At 44.5% G+C, this 22,297-nt stretch overlaps 1 protein-coding gene across 2 annotated transcripts in view; it reads left to right on the top strand.

Annotated features, from left to right (window-relative positions):
* Positions 1 to 22,297, top strand: part of ext1c (exostoses (multiple) 1c) — a 34,387-nt gene that overhangs the window by 9,355 nt on the left and 2,735 nt on the right. Inside the window, exons 3-9 of one of the 2 annotated variants that reach the window (XM_014973099.2) lie at positions 15,663 to 15,756; positions 17,425 to 17,532; positions 18,430 to 18,549; positions 18,636 to 18,768; positions 20,340 to 20,458; positions 20,979 to 21,074; positions 21,141 to 21,227. In XM_014973099.2, coding sequence (XP_014828585.2) covers positions 15,663 to 15,756; positions 17,425 to 17,532; positions 18,430 to 18,549; positions 18,636 to 18,768; positions 20,340 to 20,458; positions 20,979 to 21,074; positions 21,141 to 21,227 — 757 coding nt within the window. Of the gene's footprint in view, positions 1 to 15,662; positions 15,757 to 17,424; positions 17,533 to 18,429; positions 18,550 to 18,635; positions 18,769 to 20,339; positions 20,459 to 20,978; positions 21,228 to 22,297 lie in introns of both variants that reach the window. The other variant, XM_014973097.2, reaches the window with a different exon arrangement.

Here is a 22,297-nt window from a genome sequence, read left to right as displayed (position 1 = left end):
CCAGCATGCAGCTGATGATGAAACACGACTTCCTCTCCATTCCTCAGTCTCTGCTTCAATCTGGACATCATGGCGGTTAGCAGGCTCCCGCTGACCTCTGACCCACAGACCAGCAGCAAGATAAACATTTAGGGCTAAAGAGGTAGTTAGCTAATATTTATATCCAAGCTAAATATTTAGTTAGCAAGCTAATTATTTATTTATATAAAAATAAACATTTAATTTTGTCATTATAAATAAATAGAGCATTTACCTCTGGCAAAATATTGCGTTCAAAGCTAAATGTTTATTTAGCTAACAAATAAAAATATAATAATAACTGATAATATAAAAAATAATTTTACAAAATAAAAAATATTATTATTTTTAGCTACATATTTAGCTTGCTAACTAAGTATTTTTTGAACTGTAACATTTGTAGACGAGTAGAAGTCAGACTTTTAGACATAATTCCTGGTTTCTGTCGGTTCTAAGAGGCTAAATAACTCAGATTATTCCCGCCGGCGCCCTCTGGCGTTTCCTCCTGATTCTGCAGATCTCAGCTGGAAACAGACGTTCACCATTTTACCCCCCATGATTTTACAACACAGATGCAGCTGAACAGTTGGAGTAATCTTTAAAAGCTCCAGATGAGCAGGAATGCTGATGAGCATCAGGCTAGCGCTGGGAGCTAACCTGGTCACCGCTCCTGTTTACAACACATGGTAAAAAGCGTCGTCATGATGACGTCAGTCGGTTATGAAAACGGCCTGATCTCCACAGGAGATCAAAGGCAGATTTCATCATGGCCGCTCTGAGACGCAGAATGTTCTGGAGGAAATCTGAGCGTTTCCCCAGAAACCGGAGGAAGTGAGGTCATCACCTCTAGCTGCTTCCTCTTCGCTCCCTCTGGAAGTGAAGCCTCACGTTCTGAGCCGCTTATCGCTGCCCTCTGATTGGCTGTTCTGCTTCACCTGGGTAACGGACCAATCAGCTATCAGCCTCGGACCTGGAGCCGCCAGCGGTTCTGATCAGACCTGATCTGGTTCGGACGGACCGGCTGGTTCTGCCATTCAGACATAAAATCTGACAAAGTCACTTTTGTCTTCATTGTAAATATCTTAGTAACCTTCAACTCCAACCCGTTAAAGTAATAAATCTGAACTTGTTTTAAGTCAATAATCCCTTAATATTGATGAAAAAGTTTCACTTTCAGATTATTTCAGTTAAAAAGTTTTACTATATTATAAGTGAAATAATCTGAAACTGGAATTTTTTCAATAATATTAAATAATTATTTACTTAAGTTTCTATATATTGATAAAAAAATTACTTTTACAAGTTAGATAGTTCACTAAAATATTTACACTACAAACTAGATAAAAATACTTGGTAAGATTCTGTGTCTTTGCAGAGTTAATATGTATGGCAAGTCATTTGGGTCAAAAACACATCAGTAAAAGAAATCTCATAAAAATTATAATTTCTTTTCAGTGAAGACGGTAAAAATGGGCAGTTGATCCAAATGGATCCAAAGTTCTGTAAGTAGTTCTGCACTGGTTCCATTTGGACCTATCGGAGCGTTCTCCGGCGCTCCCTGGTGCCACCAGTGTGATGTGTGACGGAACCGGACCTCCCGCTGCGAGCGGGTCGCTGCTAAAGACCAACCAGTCGGATGTTCGCTGCTCTAATGAAGCCCTCAGATCCAGTTCCAGGGATCTGAGGCTCGGCAGTAATTGGATGCTGCGTGTTGGTGCAGCTCTGAGGACTTCAACAGTTCAGTCACACTCGCTGCTCGTGTTGTTGTTTAATTAGAGGATCTCACCTCCCCTGGAGTCCCGCTGCTGCCTCTGATTCCTCGCTGCTCTGCCTTCATCGCCTCTGTTTTATCTCCCATCATGCATCAGTGCTCCCCTCTGGGAGGAGACGGTCACCAGTTAGACAAAAACATCAGGAGCCGTTTTCTCCTCTATTTGTTGCTGTTCAATAAATAACTTTACTGCTGAGCGCCTGGAGTGTTTGTAAAGATTCAGTCAGAAATTACCAGCAATAATTTGGATTATTTAGGAGTTAGGAAAATACAGGAGTTAATTTTCCAGTCATATCTTCACCATGTTGTTCACTCATCTATAAATGTCGCCGTTTCAAATTAAATCTATAGATAGAAAGATAAATATTCAGTTTCAAGCTAAATGCTTAGCTTGAAGTTAAATGAATGTATTTAGAAAATTCAACCTGAACATTTTGTTAGTAAGCTAAATATTTAACCAGCTATGATCAACATTTGGTTTACTAATTGATTATCCAATCATATTTGTCCTGATCCGGTTCGGAGCTGCAGAACCTGTTTTTCCGATTGTGTGTTTCTGGTTCTGGACCTGCTGGCGCCCCGGTAGCGTTTCTGACCCGAACCCGACCCGAACCCTGACCCGGTCGGTTCTGTTAAAGACGCCACATCAGCAGCCGGTTCCAGAACCTGGAATCTGGACGGGATCCCGGAACAGAAACATGAATCCAGCCGCACACACGCATCAAATGCAGCGCAGCGTGTCGCCGCCCTGCTGCACCCAACACCAAAAATGTCAGAAACCACAGAAATCCCAACATAAACGGCACATTTCAGCAGAATACGGAGAGAAAAGGAGCTGCAGCTGCCGCCGGTTTCTCCCTGCAGAGACGGAAACACGACTGGAGACAGAAGCGGCAGGATTTACTGGATCTGAAGGTTTTTCTCTGAGGCTGAGCAGTAAAAGATTTAAATAGACCAGAAACCTGTTTGTCAAGCCTAAAATGGATGACATGAAAAGTTGCTGTGGAGTTTTCACCAGAAAACATCCACAGTCAGACTATTCAGTCATTTAGCCCCTAACCATCGCAGTGGTTGTCATGGAAACTGGCTTCAGGGTCCAAATGAAGTCAGGAGAAAAAGTTTGATATTTCTTAACATGGATCAAACTGACAGGATGATCTGAGCTCAGAGTGAAGGAAACAGGACACAGCATCACCAACAGATAATCCATAATAATCCTGAGGATTATGCTGCTTCTGTCTGAATTATTACAGTTAGTCAGAGATTTTATGGCTTTAATTGAAGCAACAAATGTCTTTCATTCTGTTAGTGAAATTAGGTCAAAGAACAAAGCGACCAGATGGAGATGGAACCAGGCTGGCGGCTCTGGATGAACCTCCAGAATATTTGCTAGTGCTTGCTAACCTCTGCTAACCTTTGCTAACCTCTGCTAACCTCTGCTAACCTTTGCTAACCTCTGCTAACCTTTGCTAATCTTTGCTGCTATCTTGGCCTCATGCACCAACCAGGCTGCAAACTTTCCATCTGAAGCTGAATCGATTAAATCATTATAATAGGACTGATGAATGAAATCAGGTTCATTAATTGGTTAATAAAACTGATTAATTGCAATTAATCGAATAATAATATAATAATAATCATCATCATCTAACTTAGTGATTGATTAATCGTTAGCTGGATTATATAGACTTTAAAAAACCATTTGCTGAAAGAAGCACTCAGCCAGTTAGACAAAAACATCAGGAGCCGTTTTCTCCTCTATTTGTTGCTGTTCAATAAACAACTTTACTGCTGAGCGCCTGGAGTGTTTGTAAAGATTCAGTCAGAAATTACCAGCAATAATTTGGATTATTTAGGAGTTAGGAAAATACAGGAGTTAATTTTCCAGTCATATCTTCACCATGTTGTTCACTCATCTATAAATGTCGCCGTTTCAAATTAAATCTATAGATAGAAAGATAAATATTCAGTTTCAAGCTAAATGCTTAGCTTGAAGTTAAATGAATGTATTTAGAAAATTCAACCTGAACATTTTGTTAGTAAGCTAAATATTTAACCAGCTATGATCAACATTTGGTTTACTAATTGATTATCCAATCATATTCAGTCGGTACTGAAGCCAGAAACATGTTGGACCCAGATCTGTTTCAGGTTCTGGAGAGAAATCTATGAAACACTTTAATGATCAGCTGGTTAATCCTGACCAGAGCTGCAGTAGCTGATTGTATTGCAGTTAATCAATAAATCAATCAATCACCAGATCAGCTCCAGATGTGTTTTTCTCATGTTTGTGTTTTCAGTTGCAGATTCATCTTTGGTGCAAATGATCAAATGTTCTCTAAAGAAAAGCAGTTTTTAACTTTCAGGCAACAAAATGTTGATTTTATTATTTAAAACATTTTAATTATTATCATTTTTTTATGTGTGATGCATTTCCAATACTGAATAAAATAAGTTTAGGTGATTAAATATAAAATCTTCAGAATGTGGCAGATTTTTTATCCGATTAATCATCAGAATAATTGATTAGTAAACTTTAGCTGCAGCTTCAGAGATCTGTCTACAAAGTCAGGTTTTTAAATCGTCAACAGGTTTTCTCTGATTGGCTGAAATGAGCCGGGGTTGCCATGGCGACGGCAGCTCTCCTGTAAACAAACCAGTCGGTTCTTCTTCAGTATGTCCATGAGAAACGAAGATCAAACGGTGGAAAGCTTTGACTGAACCGACTGGTTGGTTCTGGTTGGGTCTGGTTGGGTCCGGTTGGTTCTGGTTGGGTCTGGTTGGGTCCGGTTGGGTCCGGTTGGTTCTGGTTGGGTCCGGTTGGGTCCGGTTGGTTCTGGTTGGGTCCGGTTGGCTCTGATTGGTTCTGGTTGGTCCGGTTGGTTCTGGTTGGGTCTGGTTGGGTCCGGTTGGCTCTGGCTGGTTCTCATTGGCTCTGATTGGTTCTGGTTGGGTCTGGCTGGTTCTGGTTGGGTCTGGTTGGGTCTGGTTGGTTCTGGTTGGGTCTGGTTGGGTCCAGTTGGTTCTGGTTGGGTCTGGTTGGGTCCGGTTGGGTCCAGTTGGTTCTGGTTGGGTCCGGTTGGGTCCGGTTGGTTCTGGTTGGGTCCGGTTGGCTCTGATTGGTTCTGGTTGGTCCGGTTGGTTCTGGTTGGGTCTGGTTGGGTCCGGTTGGCTCTGGCTGGTTCTCATTGGCTCTGATTGGTTCTGGTTGGTTCTGGTTGGGTCTGGCTGGTTCTGGTTGGGTCTGGCTGGTTCTGGTTGGGTCTGGCTGGTTGGGTCTGGTTGGTTCTGGTTGGGTCTGGTTGGTTCTGGTTGGGTCTGGTTGGTTCTGGTTTGGTCTGGTTGGTTCTGGTTGGGTCTGGTTGGGTCTGGCTGGTTCTGGTTGGGTCTGGTTGGGTCTGGTTGGTTCTGGTTGGTTCTGGTTGGGTCTGGTTGGGTCTGGTTGGTTCTGGTTGTGTCGTCTGGATTTGTTGATCAGGGTGGTTTCAGACCAGATTCCTGCAAAGTGACTCCATGTTTGTTCAGTTTGTCTGCTGGTTTATACTGGATATATTGGATGCAGGCTGGAGTGTTATTGTGTGGAGTGTGTGTGTGTGTGTGTGTGTGTGTGTGTGTGTGTGTGTGTGTGTGTGTGTGTGTGTGTGTGTGTGAGTTTATCGATGCAGAAAGCCTCTCTCTCCAGAGCTGCAGTAGCTGATTGTGTCGCAGCGTGAAGAAGCTCCCTTTCTCCTCTGCGTGTCTAATTGACTTCACGCCTGGTTCTGGTTCTGGTTCTGTGTGGGCTGAGGCCGGCTGCCAGAGCTAAAAGTGGGAGCGCTTTGTTTAGAGAGCATTTGTCAGCTTCTGAGAAACAAACCTGCTGAGGAAAATAAGTATTCAACACGTCAAAATGTTCAAAGTAAAAACATTTCTGATATTTTCACCAGGTGTTTGTTAGCAAACCAAAGCAAATGAGTTTATGTGTGATAACATAAATACTGATATTTATAGCAAAGCTTCTTGGTAACAGCAGCTTCATTCTTCCTCACAAACCGACTTTAGATCTTCTCTGAACTCTGATTTTTAGTTCTTTACATATATTTTCAATTGGATTCCAGTGGGGATGAAACAATTTATTGTGATTAATCAATTATTGAAGTCAACTAATTTAATAATCAATTAATGGTTGACCATACAGACTCTTAAAAATGAGTTTTCTCTGGTCCAATTAGATTTTTCTAAATTAAATTTGCTTAATTTAAAACATTCTTTGCGTCACTTGAGTCACATGATCAGCCAGCGGATGTTGCCGCTGGCGCAAACCACAGAGAAAAACAAACCAGGAAGTCGTTGGAGGACGATGGCACTGAAAGCTTCTAATGACTTATAGCTCAGCAGGTTTATTCTCACATGGTTTTTAATTGTTTATTAAACATTTAAATTGTGAAATTGTTTTTTGACATGGTTAGAAAATTACTAAAGATTTACTCAAATTTGTGATGAAAACGCAGCTGCTGATGGATTTCTCTGTTTGTGTTCAGTACTTTTTCCCTGCATCTTTTCACATTATTACATATAACTCAAATTCTTAATTCATATTGCTTGAGTTTCTGGTGTCAACAGCCTTTAGAAATATGTTTCCAATAAAATATGTTGTGTTTAGTTCTGATTCTAGCTGCTGTATATTAACTCCACAATCTGTGTTGTAGCTCTGGGTTTTCCTCCAATCAGAGGGCAGCTGTGATGATGATGTCACACCGGCTGCAGAGAGCTGAGGCCGTCAGACACAAACAGGGAAACAGAAAATCAGATTTAGAGCCTGAAACAGAGACGTGTTGCTCAGACCTCGAGTTTTAGCAGGTTTATCAGGTTAGCAGGTTTAACAGATTTATCAGGTTAGCAGGTTAGCAGATTTATCAGGTTAGCAGGTTAGCAGGTTTATCAGGTTAGCAGGTTTAACAGATTTATCAGGTTAGCAGGTTAGCAGGTTTATCAGGTTAGCAGGTTAGCAGGTTTAACAGATTTATCAGGTTAGCAGGTTAGCAGATTTATCAGGTTAGCAGGTTAGCAGGTTTATCAGGTTAGCAGGTTTAACAGATTTATCAGGTTAGCAGGTTAGCAGGTTTATCAGGTTAGCAGGTTAGCAGGTTTAGCAGGTTAGCAGCAGCTGGTTCAGATTTAAAATCTGGACGTCTCCTGCAGCTCTGCTTTTGTTTCAGTGGAGGTTTGGGCTCTTTAAGCAGCAGATTGCTCTGCAGAGCTGCACATTCTCATGCAGCTCACTCTCTCCTCTGAGGCGTCAGGAGATCAATAGAAACCAGCTTCAGTCAGGAGCCGGCGCCGCGCCGCTGCAACCGTAAGGATGCAGCCTCCGATTAGCGAGCTTCTGCTCCAGCTCAGAGCGAACCCAACATGTTCCTGCAAACTGAAGCTCTGATCTGCTCCAGACTGGTGATCAGAACAGAGACGATTAATCAATTTTTTAATAAATAATTGTCAACGAATTTAGTAATTGATTTGTTAATTATCTGTAAAAAAAAAAAGGCCATTCGCTGAAAGAATTACAAAGTCAGAGCAGAAATCCAAAACTGAAGAAAAATAAAAACATTTCGATAAATTTGTCCAGAACTTCAATATCGGCGGGTTCAGTTTCTCCTGTAAACTGTCTCATATCCAGTTATTAATCTGCTAATCCAGATTAATCACCAGATTAGATCCATGTGAATGTCCAGCAGGAAGGCATGAGATTTTCACAGGTTGATGATGTTTGGATTTTTTAGATGCAGGTGATCAAAGGTTCACTAAAGGAATAAAATGTTTATTTTCTTATTTAAAACAAATAATTTGTTTACTTGCAATTTTTTATGTATTTCTAATATTGTGTAAAAAGGCTTTGATGAAGAATCAGAAGGTTTTTTTAAATCAGAATAACCGATTAATCGTCAGAATAACCGATTAATCGTCATAACTGATTATCAGAATAACCGATTAATCGTCATAACTGATTAATCGTCAGAATAACCGATTAATCGTCAGAATAACCGATTAATCGTCAGAATAACCGATTAATCATCAGAATAACCGATTAATCATCATAACTGATTAATCGTCAGAATAACTGATTATCAGAATAACCGATTAATCATCATAACTGATTATCAGAATAACTGATTATCAGAATAACCGATTAATCGTCATAACTGATTAATCATCAGAATAACCGATTAATTGTCGTAATAAAGGATTAATCGTTCTGTTCTCTGAGCGTTAATAGTGTGTAAAATGCCGGATCGGGTCATCCCGCTCCGGAACCGGGCCTCCTCCTGCTCTCAGCTGTTGTTCAGCTTGTTTACCAGAACCCTCCAGCTGCCAGGCGGCCGTCTCTCTCAGGAATGTTCTGGAGAGTTTCTGGACCCGGGCCAGGCCCAGCACACTGCCTGCTCTGTGTCCCGCTCCCCAGCGCCGCTCAGAGCGGATCGGCCCGACCCGGTTCCGGAGCTCAACCAGTGCCTCTGTGCGGCGGACGGCTGGTGTCACGTTTCACCAGCCGAAGAGACGCAGCGGAGATAAAACATCTCTGCTGCGTCTTGCAGCTGCAGACGTTCTGACGGGTCCAGTTACCAAACGGTACCAGTCAGGCGCCGACATGTCAGGAAAACTTAACAAACATCTGAACAACCTGACATGAAAACCTTTTCTCTTGGCTCATCATTGTGGTTTTCTTTGTTCATCCTAATGAAGGTTGAAGCTGTTTGAACGTTTCGACGTTACAGGATGAAAAGTTTTCCAGGTAAAGAATCAAAAAATACATTTTTATTTACTATGAGTCTGATGGTTCTGGTCACATTTTAGGACTATTTGTAGTTTACAAGGATAACAAAAGAAAAATAGATGAGTTGATTTAGTAGAGACCAAAATGTTCCTTCAGCCTGAAACTATAAACGTTTCTGACATCGTTTGGTTGGTTTGACTCTGGAAGAACCGCAGCAGAACCGGGTCAACTGGACTACCAGACTTCGATTCAGTCTGACGATGATGGCGAGTCCATCGGAGGGGGACGTGTCCCCTGTGTCCATGTCCTCAGCAGCAGGTTGGGGAGGGGCGCCCTGGACTCCATCGCTGCTGTTTCTATTCCGAGGAGCCAGCTGGGAATGAAGCTCTGCCGCCAGCAGGCTCAGCCGGGCTTAAAGCGGAGGGACAGAGTTCCACCGGGCCGGGCCGGGGTCCAGCAGGGGTAAACAACCCGGGGTCAAAGGTCATGTCCAGGGTGACCCAAACGCCTTCCCAAACTTTCCAGCTGCAGACACAGAGAGACGGAGATTCATGAGAAACTCCCAACATTCCAGAAACGCCTCACAGATAAACATGGTCAGGCTGCTCCATGTCACACACACACACACCTACACACACACACACACACCTACACACACACACACACACACACACACACACACACACACCTACACACACACACACACACACACACACACACACACCTACACACACACACACACCTACACACACACACCTACACACACACACACACACACACACCTACACACACACACACACACACACACACACACACACCTACACACACACACACACCTACACACACACACACGTTTGTTTTGCTATCTTTGTGGGGACTTTCCATTGACTTCCATTCATTTCTACAGCCTAAACCTGACCTTTACCCTTTTCCTAACCCTAACCAACCAAAACTCAATTCATACCTTAGCCCTAACTCTGACCCCTGACCCAAAAACAGGGTTTCCCCTCGTGGGGACCAGGCTCCGGTCCCCACAAGGAGCAATTGGTCCCCACAATGTAGTATATGTCAGGAAAATCGTCCCCACAAGGTATTACAAACAAACAAACAAACAAACACACACATGGTGATGTCACACCATCCCTTAAACATTAAAACCATCAGGAATCTAAAAATAAAGACATTTTTTATTTTTCAAGGCGTTAATTGATTCTTTTTTCTGTCAGGTTATTCATTCATTTATAAATGTCACAATTTCAAACTAAATATTTAGTTAGCAAAATTGACTTGTTTAGCTCCAAACTAAAAATTTAGTTATCTCTGTTTAGTTTGGAGCTAAAAATTTAGCATCAAATTGAATTTTACCTCCGAGCTAACTTAGCTAATATGCAAAGTGGAGAATAAATTGTATTTTCTAAATAAATAGCTTACACCCTCAGGGGGTATAAATAAATTTCTGCCTGACAAAAACACACAAAAGTAAATCACTTATAGCCTCACAGCTATTAGATTTAAGAAGAAACTTTTGGTACCTCTGTAAAGGTAAGATGTCATAGAATGGTTTTCTGGTGTCAGCACCATTGTAGCTTTGACCCTGCCTGAAATATTAGGGACAAAATACAAAATATTTTGCATTTTTTGAACCTCGCCAAAATTTTCTTTGAAATAAACATTGCAAAACACTACCAAAATATTATTTATAGCACAAAAAAGTAGTACAGACTTTTAAATCTAAATGTTGTGTAAAAATATACCAAATTTGGACTCAATCAGATGAATCATATTTATTTTAGAATGGTATTAGTGAGAAATTTCTTAGGCGGAGAGGCCATTTTGGCACATTTATCCAAAAATGTCACCAAACTGTGCCAAATGTGTTTTTTACATCAATACTGGGGGTTTGTTAAAATTAAATAGCTTATTACCATCTAATGACACTTTCTACATATAATATAACCATTGGTCATGACATTTACCCCATTTATATGCAAAATGTACCATTGTGCACAGTATAATATGTATAATAATGATGAACTGAAAGCTCTTTCTTTGACTCCAAATAGAAAACTTTTATTGAAACAAGGTAAAACAGTCAAAAATACTTTTTGAAGTAATTTCCAAGAACAAATAAACAATTTTGAAAATCCACCACCACCACCAAAAAAAAAAAAAGTTCAAAAATAAAAAAAAACTACAAAAACTAAACTAAACCCTAAAACTACAAAATGAAGCTGCATCACATAGTCTTATAAAATAAAGCAAAGACACTAATGTTGCACTGTGACAACACATTTCTTATTTTGTAACAATTTTTTGGCATAATGGACATCTTATCTCAAAGAAGATGAAGAATCATGAGAGGTGGGGGGAGGTTCAGCTCCATCTGAGCTTGATGGTTCGGCTTCCACTTGACTATGAATAAAAATAAAGTATTTGAAGAATTAGAGGTTTATTACAAAGTAATGAACCAAAGTAAACATGAAATCCTTACTAGTAAAATAAAACATATTTTAGTAAAACATAAATAAACAAATAACCACATGGTTTTACTTCCTGCCGTTATTACAAGCATATAATCACAGAAATAAATAAATAAATAAATATATAAATAGAACCAAAACATCAAATATTTTGTGTGAAATTGCGGGGGAAAACTTACACATCACCGAGATCAAGTCTGTTAGCTGTGTCCGGCTCTTCCTCTTCCTCCTCGTCCGAATCCCACCAGCTATCAGAAGAGTCTTCCAGCTCAACGTCGCTCCGAAATATTTCCTCCAACGCCTCCACATCTGACATCTCCCTCCGCGCCATTCCAGTTCTAATCAAATGCGCTCAGTGAATGGTCCTTTTCGGGATAGGTTTCGATCGGCGTAGTTGGAAGCATCCAAATAAGGTGTGTACAGTGAAAATTCTTATTTCACTTGTGCGTTCTGTGAAAGAACAGCGGCTTTTCGAATTGCTACGAGCGGAGCTAACGCTAGCAAAATTAGTGTAGCTAGCGCACCGAGAGCGCACAGAGAGCGCACGGAGAGCGCAGACGTTTAGATCGGGTTCCGGAAAATACATCATGATGTTGCATAGCCGACATCTTGTGCCATGCTCTGAGAGTCTTTCCACTGTCTCGTGAAGCCACCAAATGGCCGTGATGATCAGCTGATCGGGTGTTTTCCGGGCAGTTGCTTCATCGCCTGAGGACCTTTATATCTCATCAGCTGTTTTTAAATAGCTCTAAAATCTTAACATTTTGGGCAAAACCTTTATGCAGAGTAGTTTTTGAAAGATCAAAGCCTCTTTTAGCGGATAAAAAAAAAAAAATTAAAGGCACGTGGAGCCTTTGTTTACAGAGCGAGCTGAGGTCACGTGGCAGCTGGACCCACCGGTGGGTCCGTCGGGTTCTAGGGGTTAAAGCTAAATATTTTGTTAGCTAAGCTAACAATTAGCTTTATATTTAGATATTGCTAGCTAACTGTTTAGCTTAGTGCTAAATATATGTTTTCTAAACTAAATATTTAGTTTAGAGCTAGCTCCAGACTGAAAGGTTCAATAGGGTATATGCCACGGACTTCCGTTTTAGCACTTCCGCATTTTTTTCCACATAGCCTGCTTCCGGTGCGCAGGTCACTCTGTGTTAGAGATGGAGTTTTTCACTTGGTCCTTGCTGGATTTGCCCACAGTAACCGTTAACCATTTTAAAAACAAAAAGCAGCAGGAGGATGTAACTTCATAACCTCATTTTCTAAGCAGAATCTCAGAGGGAAAAAAAGAGAAATTACATTGTGTAACACAAGAACAGATGATAGCAGCCAAGTGGAAAAATTCACTCTAACGTGGATAATAATGATGAAACAGCAAAGGTAGATAATCATATATTAGGGATTCGGGAAATACGTGATTTGCACCATTTGTTCTGTGGGTTTTTTATGTGGGTCGGTGCCACTTAAGGTTTTGGACCTTAATCTGACTGACTTCTTGTGTGGTTTGGAGCGTTGCTGCTCTCGGCTGTTTTTAAATGACCGTGCTCGGTATCGCTCCGACTGCATGTTAAATGTATTTTATATAATTGTCACATAAACAAAAGCTAAGGAGCTGCCTAAAAATAATTTCATACTCCATATAACATAAACGCACATCAACACACGTATTGACTTACCTTGTGCCGAATCGCTGCCTCTGTCCTCAGCCTGTTCCCGTAGCAGTGGATTTCCTCCGGCATTATTTTCCTCCAACAAATTATTCCACTAAACGAACCACGTACAACTCCCTTTATATCCCCCATCTTCCCATTTCTGACGCTGGATCTTCAATATCCTCAAGCTTTGAAATAGCAGGCAGCTACAAACCGCGTGTTAGCTGTAGTGGCTAAGTTTTTGCTACATTCCGCTGTCGCCTTGATATCAGCTGGAAAATGAAAAAACTAAGCACCGGATGGTACCGGCTAATTACTGGAAACAACGGCACACCACAAAACTCAGTCGTTGTACCAGCAGCTCACAGATATTTTAAGTTTTGCATCTTTTTCATGGTACAGATCTTGCAGCTTCGGCCAAGAACAATAGGAGCAAGCAGGACCTGGAACCAACCTATGTGGAATAAATTCAAACGGAAATACGTCACCACCTCTCCGTATGGCGGCAGAATAACCAAAATTACTGTTGATAATCTCTGACTGTGTAACGTCATAAACTGTCCCCCACGCTGTCCGCTCCCAGGAACGTTCCTCCATGGCAGCAGAAGGTTCCGGTTTCGACCGGACCGGGTCTTGGTGTGTTGTAGATTCAGAACCTCAGCCGGGTTTGGTCCAGCATGTTGGGTTCTGGTTCTGGTCCAGACGAGTTGGGTTCTGGTTCTGGTTCTGATCGGCCCATTTCCCCAGTAACATCTGATTATTGTGTCCAGTCAGAACCGGTCAGCGGGTCCGGGTCGCTGTAGGACAACAGGACACGGATTCCCATCATGTCCAGTTGAGCTCCTGCTGCTAAACTTAGCATCAAACAAAGCGGCCAGAAAACGTCAGAAATAACCTGAGAGAAAATGATGCAGTTCACTTTCATTACAGCGTCATTCAGCCACAACCTGATTCTAACTAAACATTCAGTTTGAGGTAACAAATTAAATATTTAGTTAGGTACTTATTAAGTTAAAAAACTAAATGTTTTGGTTGAAAACTAAAAATATAGCTAGTTCACAACTAAGTATCTAGCTATCAAAGCAAAGACTGAGCTTGGAAACAAAATATTTAGTTACCAAGTTAAATATTTAACAAGCCAAATTTTAGTTGAGTGTTTAGTTTACAAACAACATATCTAGTTAGCTGGCTAAATATTTAGTTTGAGGCTAACTATCTAGCTTCCAAACTAAATATTTTTGCTTGAAGCTAAACGTTTAATTTCTAACCTTGCTAGCTCTGATCTAAATATTTACTTTGGAACTTAGCTGCAAACTGGTGAAAATGCAATTCTGAAAACTCCTTTTTTTCTCTTATGGACTAAATAATCCAGATTATTGCTGATATTTTTAACTTTACAAATGGCTGCCGGTATAAAATCCCCTGCAGAGCCCAGATGAGCCCGGTGGTTCTGCAGGTCGGATGGATTCATGGCAGATGAGTTAAATCCTTGCAGAGGAACCAGTCTGATGTTTTATTTAATGTGGTTTAATCCGAATTAAAGCTGAAACATTTTATGTAACTCCTGATTAAAAACACAAATCCGCTGCAGCTCTTCACCTGATGGAGGCAGGAGAACCGACCGGTGTCAGCGAATCAGCTGCTGCGGGGTCATGTTCAGATTACACCGCTCTGTGTTCAGTGGGAGGCAGAACCGAGAAGGTTCTGCTAACCGGGCCGGGCCGGGCCGTGGCCCTCTAATGACAGGCTGGGCTGCGGTCCGGGTATTTGTGTTCACCATGCAGCCGTCCAGAAACAACAAGCTGCACGCCGGAGCGGCGCTGAGGAAGAGGAGGAAGAGGAGGAGGAAGAGGAGGAAGAGGAAGAGGAGGAAGAGGACATATTTCTGGATCTCAGATGAATTTCTGCTGTTTTTAACTGAATTATCCGTCAGTCTGACCGTCTCAGCCCGGTTCTGTGAGGTTCTGGTCCGCATCAATTGGCTGATGTTCAGTATAAAAACGTTACATATTTAAAAAAAATAACTTAAATTTTACTTCCTAATTTAAAGCCATGAAATTGGGCCTCTGTCTCTTTAAGAAGCTTCTGCTCTGTCTGAAGCTCCGCCTCCAGGAAGTCATCCCAACATGGCTCCTCTGTTAACCCTTTAACGTTTCTGCCAGTGTCGCTCTGAGCAGCAGCTCCTAGAATGATGGATCGCAACTTTCAGATGTTTTGCTGCGTTGCTGAGTCCTCCATGTTGCTCCTCCATGTTGCTCCTCCATGTTGCTGAGTCCTCCATGTTGCTGAGTCCTCCATGTTGCTCCTCCATGTTGCTCCTCCATGTTGCTGAGTCCTCCATGTTGCTGAGTCCTCCATGTTGCTCCTCCATGTTGCTGAGTCCTCCATGTTGCTGAGTCCTCCATGTTGCTCCTCCATGTTGCTCCTCCATGTTGCTCCTCCATGTTGCTCCTCCATGTTGCTCCTCCATGTTGCTGAGTCCTCCATGTTGCTCCTCCATGTTACTCCTCCATGTTGCTCCTCCATGTTGCTGAGTCCTCCATGTTGCTCCTCCATGTTGCTGAGTCCTCCATGTTGCTCCTCCATGTTGCTCCTCCATGTTGCTGAGTCCTCCATGTTGCTCCTCCATGTTGCTCCTCCATGTTGCTCCTCCATGTTGCTGAGTCCTCCATGTTGCTCCTCCATGTTACTCCTCCATGTTGCTCCTCCATGTTGCTGAGTCCTCCATGTTGCTCCTCCATGTTGCTCCTCCATGTTGCTGAGTCCTCCATGTTGCTCCTCCATGTTGCTCCTCCATGTTGCTGAGTCCTCCATGTTGCTCCTCCATGTTGCTCCTCCATGTTGCTCCTCCATGTTGCTGAGTCCTCCATGTTGCTCCTCCATGTTGCTCCTCCATGTTGCTGAGTCCTCCATGTTGCTCCTCCATGTTGCTCCTCCATGTTGCTCCTCCATGTTGCTCCTCCATGTTGATCCTCCATGTTGCTCCTGTGTTGCAGGTTCGACTACCAGGAGTTGCTCCATAACTCCACCTTCTGCCTGGTTCCTCGCGGCCGCCGCCTCGGATCGTTCCGCTTCCTGGAGTCTCTGCAGGTAGCAGATCAGCTCATCAGTTTCCTTCTTCCTGGATTTCCCTCCATCCATGATCCCACAGCATGATGCTGCCACCACTGTGTTTCCATTCTGGTCTCCTCTCCCACATGTTTACTGTCCTTTCACGGTTTATAGGAAATGTTTCTTCTTCATAAAGATCAGATTTGTGGAGTCCATCTTTCAAGATGGCCGCCGTTTTTGAGCCTTTTAGCCAATTATTGCCATAAAATGTTGCCAGTTTTTATGACTTGGATGATCTTTATGTCACATCATGTTTTACACTTTGGTCATCCTGATCACACAACTTTAAAATAATAACATGTAGTGAAACTGAGGACTTTGCTGTTAGTGAGTCTCAAACCAAACGTCAACAGGACGGAGATGAGAGACAGACGTCTTAATGTTAGCGTTAGCGTCTGCTAATTTTTTAATGTGTTTAGGGTTTTAGCACAAGCAGAGCTAAGATTGTTGCTTAGGTTGCTGTGGCTAATGATCATGTTGGTTATCTGTGGCTAATAACTCCTGATGATTTCAGTGTAAACATTTATTCTCCATTACAACAATGGCAGCCATTTTGAAAAATGTCCATCAGTAAAAGAAGATCAAGAAAATAAATATGGTCTCAAATGTGTACTTTATAATTCGATACCAAACACATTTATTTAATTGGCTATTTTAGCTCAAAAATAATTTTTTCTTGACAATCATGGCGGCCATCTTGAATAATCAGAAGACTTGATTGTTCAAGTCTTCCTGTTATGTTTGGTTTGACACCAAAAGATAAACGATGGACAATTTAGTGCAGAAATTAATTTTCCCTGATGACCATGCTCAATTTTAAAGTCGTTAACATTTTTTCTTATTTTGTTTTATTTTTTAAGTTAAGTCCCGTCTGTGCCAGGTCGGGTTCTTGTATGTGGAGATTTTACTGAATTATCTCTGGGTTTACCGGACCGGGCCGACAGGAAGCAGCTCAGTTAGCGTATTGATCCGTCTGAGTGTTTCCTGTTTCCTGCTGAGTGCTCCGGTTCTGGCTCGGCCCGGCCTGCTTTCAGCCCTTAGCCTCAGACGGTCCATTAAGTCGTCCATCACGGTCCGGCCAGGCAGACGGGGCCTTCTGAGGCACAGAGTTCTGCCCTGCAATATGGACCCAGACGGTTCTGGAAACACCGGGCCCAGTTCCAGGGAACCAACCAATCAGCAGCAGGAAGCCTGTTTCTACTTCCTGTCCCCCTTTCAGGGTCCAGCCTGGCGTGTTGGGTCCGGTGCCAGTCGGACCCAGAGAGGAGCTGTGGTCGGAAACTTCCCCCCAGCTCCAGGGTGTTTGGATCTCCCCTCACAGAGCCTCACTGAAACCGGTCCAGAACCACAGAACCCGGTTCATCCCAGCTGCATCCTAATTCCCTCCAGCAGCAGGTTTTCCCTTCCAGTCGCTGCTGCTGCCCCCTGCTGGGCTCATGGGGAACATCAAGGTCCGATCCGCAGAACCCAGAGGACGGGACCGGACCGGTTCTGTTCTGCTTTAGCCTCAGAGCCGGTCTCAGCTCCCACTGAGTCACTGCAGAGGAACGCTGGCCTCGTTCAGACCTGACCCCACCCAAACTCTGTGTGTGTGTGTGTGTGTGTGTGTGTGTGTGTGTGTGTGTGTGTGTGTGTGTGTGTGTCCAGGCGGCCTGCATCCCAGTCCTGCTCAGTAACGGCTGGGAGCTTCCCTTCTCTGACGTCATCCAGTGGAACCAGGCCGTCATCGAGGGAGACGAGCGGCTGCTGCTGCAGGTAACACACACACACACACGCACACACACGCGCACACACACACACACACACACACACACACACACACACACACACACACACACACACATAAAATCAATTATTGCCATGATAAATGAAAATGCTAATTTCCATTTGGACAACAAGCATTAAGTCTCTTGTAATATAATTGAAAAACCGCCATTTTGAAACTGCAAACCTTTGACACCCGCTACGAAGTAGCTAGTTAGCGCTACCTGCCCCTTTAGCCTGTTTTCCCTGTCTGAGCTGATTGTTGTTTTAAATACAATTTTGTTTACATACTTCATAATCCATTTTAATTATTGTTGTTTTGTTGTATTTAAAAAAATCTTTGAGTGGATGTGCTCACATTACGTTTGGTAAAAATGGTCTGAAAATGACGTTTTCATTTGCCGCAATAATTTCTGGGACAATTAATGGTTCAACAGAATGTGTTGAACGATGGGTAGGATTTTTATGAGGCCTTCAGTGAATTAACGCTGATTATTCAGTGTTGTCATCAAAGACAACAGTCTGTTAGCATTTAATGGCTAATTGGTTCGCTCGTTTAGTCTAAGTCAAAAAAGAGTAGAAACATTTTCTTCAGAACCAGAACCCTCAGTTTAGTCCTGAGTTAAAGTCCCTGTGAGCCTCGGAGTGGACAGGAAATCAATGTGTTCCTCTAATGAAGCTCAAATTATCCAAACAGAACCGGAGCCGGCGCCGAGTCCGATGTTTCACCGGGACAGAGAACTAATTATCTTCCTGAAGGCAAAATCCATCTAAATTAGCCTCCATGTTCAGCCCTGGATCCAGGTTCTGGTTCTGGTGTTGGAGCTCCTGTCCACCCTGAACATGTCTGAAAGAGAGAGAGTCTTCCTCTTCCTCTTCCTCCTGCAGGTGCCGTCCACCGTGCGCGCCGTACCAAACAAGCGAGTCCTGCAGCTCCGCCAGCGGACCCAGATGTTGTGGGACGCCTACTTTTCCTCTGTGGACAAGATCGTCCTGACCACCCTGGAGGTGAGTCCAGAGTCATCCGGCCCGGTTCTGCTGGGTCTGATGTAGGGCTTCCTGCTGAGATAAAACTACTTCCTGTTTCTGCTCAGATCATCAAAGACCGGGTCTTCTCCCACGTCTCCAGAAACAGATACATGTGGAACTACCTGCCGGGCGGCCTGCTGGTTCTGCCAGAGTTCTCCACTCACCTGGCGCACTTCCCCTTCTACTACTTGGGACTAGGTACGCACTCACCTGGGAACCGGGAACCAGGACCTGGGACCTGGGAACCGGGAACTGGGAACCAGGAACCGGGACCTGGGAACCAGGACCCGGGAACCAGGCTGGGACCTGGGAACTGGGACCTGGGAACCGGGACCTGGGAACCGGGACCTGGGAACCGGGACCCGGGAACCAGGCTGGGACCTGGGAACCAGGCTGGGACCTGGGAACCAGGCTGGGACCTGGGAACCAGGCTGGGACCCGGGAACCAGGCTGGGACCTGGGAACTGGGACCTGGGAACCGGGACCTGGGAACCGGGACCTGGGAACCGGGACCCGGGAACCAGGCTGGGACCCGGGAACCAGGCTGGGACCTGGGAACCAGGCTGGGACCTGGGAACCAAGCTGGGACCTGGGAAACGGGACCTGGGATCCGGGAACCAGGACCTGGGAACCGGGACCTGGGAACCAGGAACTGGGACCTGAGAACCAGGAACTGGGAACCAGGAACCGGGACCTGGGAACCAGGACCCGGGAACCAGGCTGGGACCTGGGAACTGGGACCTGGGAACCGGGACCTGGGAACCGGGACCTGGGAACCGGGACCCGGGAACCAGGCTGGGACCTGGGAACCAGGCTGGGACCTGGGAACCAGGCTGGGACCTGGGATCCGGGAACCAGGACCTGGGACCTGGGAACCGGGAACCAGGAACTGGGACCTGAGAACCAGGAACTGGGAACCAGGACCTGGGAACCGGGACCTGGGAACCGGGAACCAGGACCTGGGACCTGGGAACCAGGACCCGGGAACCAGGCTGGGACCTGGGAACCAGGCTGGGACCTGGGAACCAGGCTGGGACCTGGGAACTGGGAACCGGGAACCGGGACCCGGGAACCAGGAACTGGGACCTGAGAACTGGGACCCGGGAACCAGGCTGGGACCTGGGAACCGGGACCTGGGAACCGGGACCCGGGAACCAGGCTGGGACCTGGGAAACGGGCCTGGACCTCCTCAACCCACGGCCATCTTTCAGTTTCACTTCCTAAACCAAAGTTATTTTTGGATTGAAGGTGAATGTTGGTTCTGCTTTTGGGAGGAGAACCCGAACGGTTTGGGTCTGCAGGTTTCAGCAACTCAAGCTCAAGACTTTTATGAAAGGAATTTAAGACTAAAGAAAAGTGCAAACTTCATCCAACCCATAAAATTACATTTACCCAAGATAGGCCCAAACAAGCTAACTAGCTAGCTAGCATGGGTATTAGCAGTGAGTCACAGAATGAAATGAAGATTTCTGCGTGACTCAAACTTTTACCTGACAGAAAAATCCAATGAGAAAGAAAATACATAGACTGTCTGAGATTAAATATCATTAAATATTTTGTATTCTATGAATACATTTAAAACCAACTTATTTTTAAAATAGATTTAAGACATTTTAAGGCCTTAATTGTAAATAAATAATGACTTTTGAAGCAGTTTTAGCTGTGGTTCTGACCCAGACCCAGCCTGTTGTTGGCTCACTAGTTGATCCTGATTGGTTCTGATTGGTTCAGACCCTCCGATCTGTCTTCTCTGTTCTGGACCGCTCCAGGGGTCAGTCCTGGCCACGAGTTCACCGCCGTCATCCACGCCGTCTCGCCGCTCGTCTCCCAGTCTCAGCCAATCATGAAGCTGCTCCAGGTGGTGTCCAGGTCCAAGTACTGCTCACAGGTAAAGAAACGGACCCGGCTAAAGAATTCACTCTGACCCAAACACCGGGCAGCGTGGCGCCATGGGCCATCGTTTTGTAGCAATCAAAATAAAAAAAGACATTTTAGCATGAGATAAAAAAACGGAGTTTTATTTTTCAAAGTTAAAGTTTCGCCATGTGATTCATTCGTTCATTAATCTCCCAATTTCAAACTAAATATTTAGTTTAACTCCAAATGTTTGGCTCATGAATTAATGAACAATGTGGTGAAAATAACTGAAGAATGAACCTCAGGATAAATATAATAATAATATAATATAATAATAACCGAACTGTTAGTTTTTCACTGTGTAACGTTTCAGACGGCGCCCCCTGTGGGTCGCCCTGAGAAGATCTCCGTTCATCCTCTGATGATCGGATCCAGTTGGTCAGAATCGGTTCTGGAACTGGTTCCTCCTGCAGAGTGAATCCTGAACCAGTCCCAGCTGGACCTGAACCGGGTTCTAGAGGTTCTGGTGCTGATCCGGTCTCTGCTTCCAGATCATCATCCTGTGGAACAGCGAGAAGCCGCCGCCCAGCCGCAGCAAATGGCCGCCCATGCCCGTCCCCCTCGTCGTCACGGACGGCAGGAGGAAGGTGAGAGCCGTGATGTCACTTCCTGTTTGTTCCACAGCTGCGTCTCACCAGCTCTTCTCCTGTCAGACCACCAGCCGCTTCCTGCCTCACGTCGCCATAGAAACGGAGGCGGTGCTGAGCCTGGACGAGGACACAGTGCTGCTGACCAGCGAGGTGTGAGGAGCTGGAGACACACACACCTACACACACACCTACACACACATACACACAGACACCTACACACACACCTACACACACACCTACACACACACACACACACACAGACACCTACACACACACCTACACACACACACACACACACACCTACACACACACACACACACCTACACCTACACACACACACCTAGACACACACACACCTAGACACACACACACACACACCTACACCTAGACACACACACACCTAGACACACACACACACCTAGACACACACACACCTAGACACACACACACCTACACCTAGACACACACACACCTACACCTAGACACACACACACCTACACCTACACACACACACACACACCTAGACACACACACACACACACCTACACCTAGACACACACCTACACCTAGACACACACACACCTAGACACACACACACACCTAGACACACACACACCTAGACACACACACACCTACACACACACACACCTAGACACACACACACCTACACACACACACACCTAGACACACACACACCTACACACACACACACACCTACACACACACACACCTAGACACACACACACCTACACACACACACACCTACACACACCTAGACACACACACACCTAGACACACACACACCTAGACACACACACACACACCTACACACACACACACCTACACACACACACACCTAGACACACACACACCTACACACACACACACCTAGACACACACACACACACCTAGACACACACACACCTAGACACACACACACCTAGACACACACACACCTAGACACACACACACACCTAGACACACACACACCTAGACACACACACACACCTAGACACACACACACCTACACACACACACACCTAGACACACACACACCTACACACACACACACACCTAGACACACACACACCTACACACACACACACACCTACACACACACACACCTAGACACACACACACCTACACACACACACACCTACACACACCTAGACACACACACACCTAGACACACACACACACACCTACACACACACACACCT

The sequence above is a fragment of the Poecilia mexicana genome, unplaced genomic scaffold (assembly GCF_051168715.1).
Source record: "Poecilia mexicana isolate PSO_F unplaced genomic scaffold, ASM5116871v1 scaffold_11, whole genome shotgun sequence".
NCBI lineage: Eukaryota > Metazoa > Chordata > Actinopteri > Cyprinodontiformes > Poeciliidae > Poecilia > Poecilia mexicana.
This window is presented reverse-complemented; position numbering and strand designations above follow the sequence as displayed.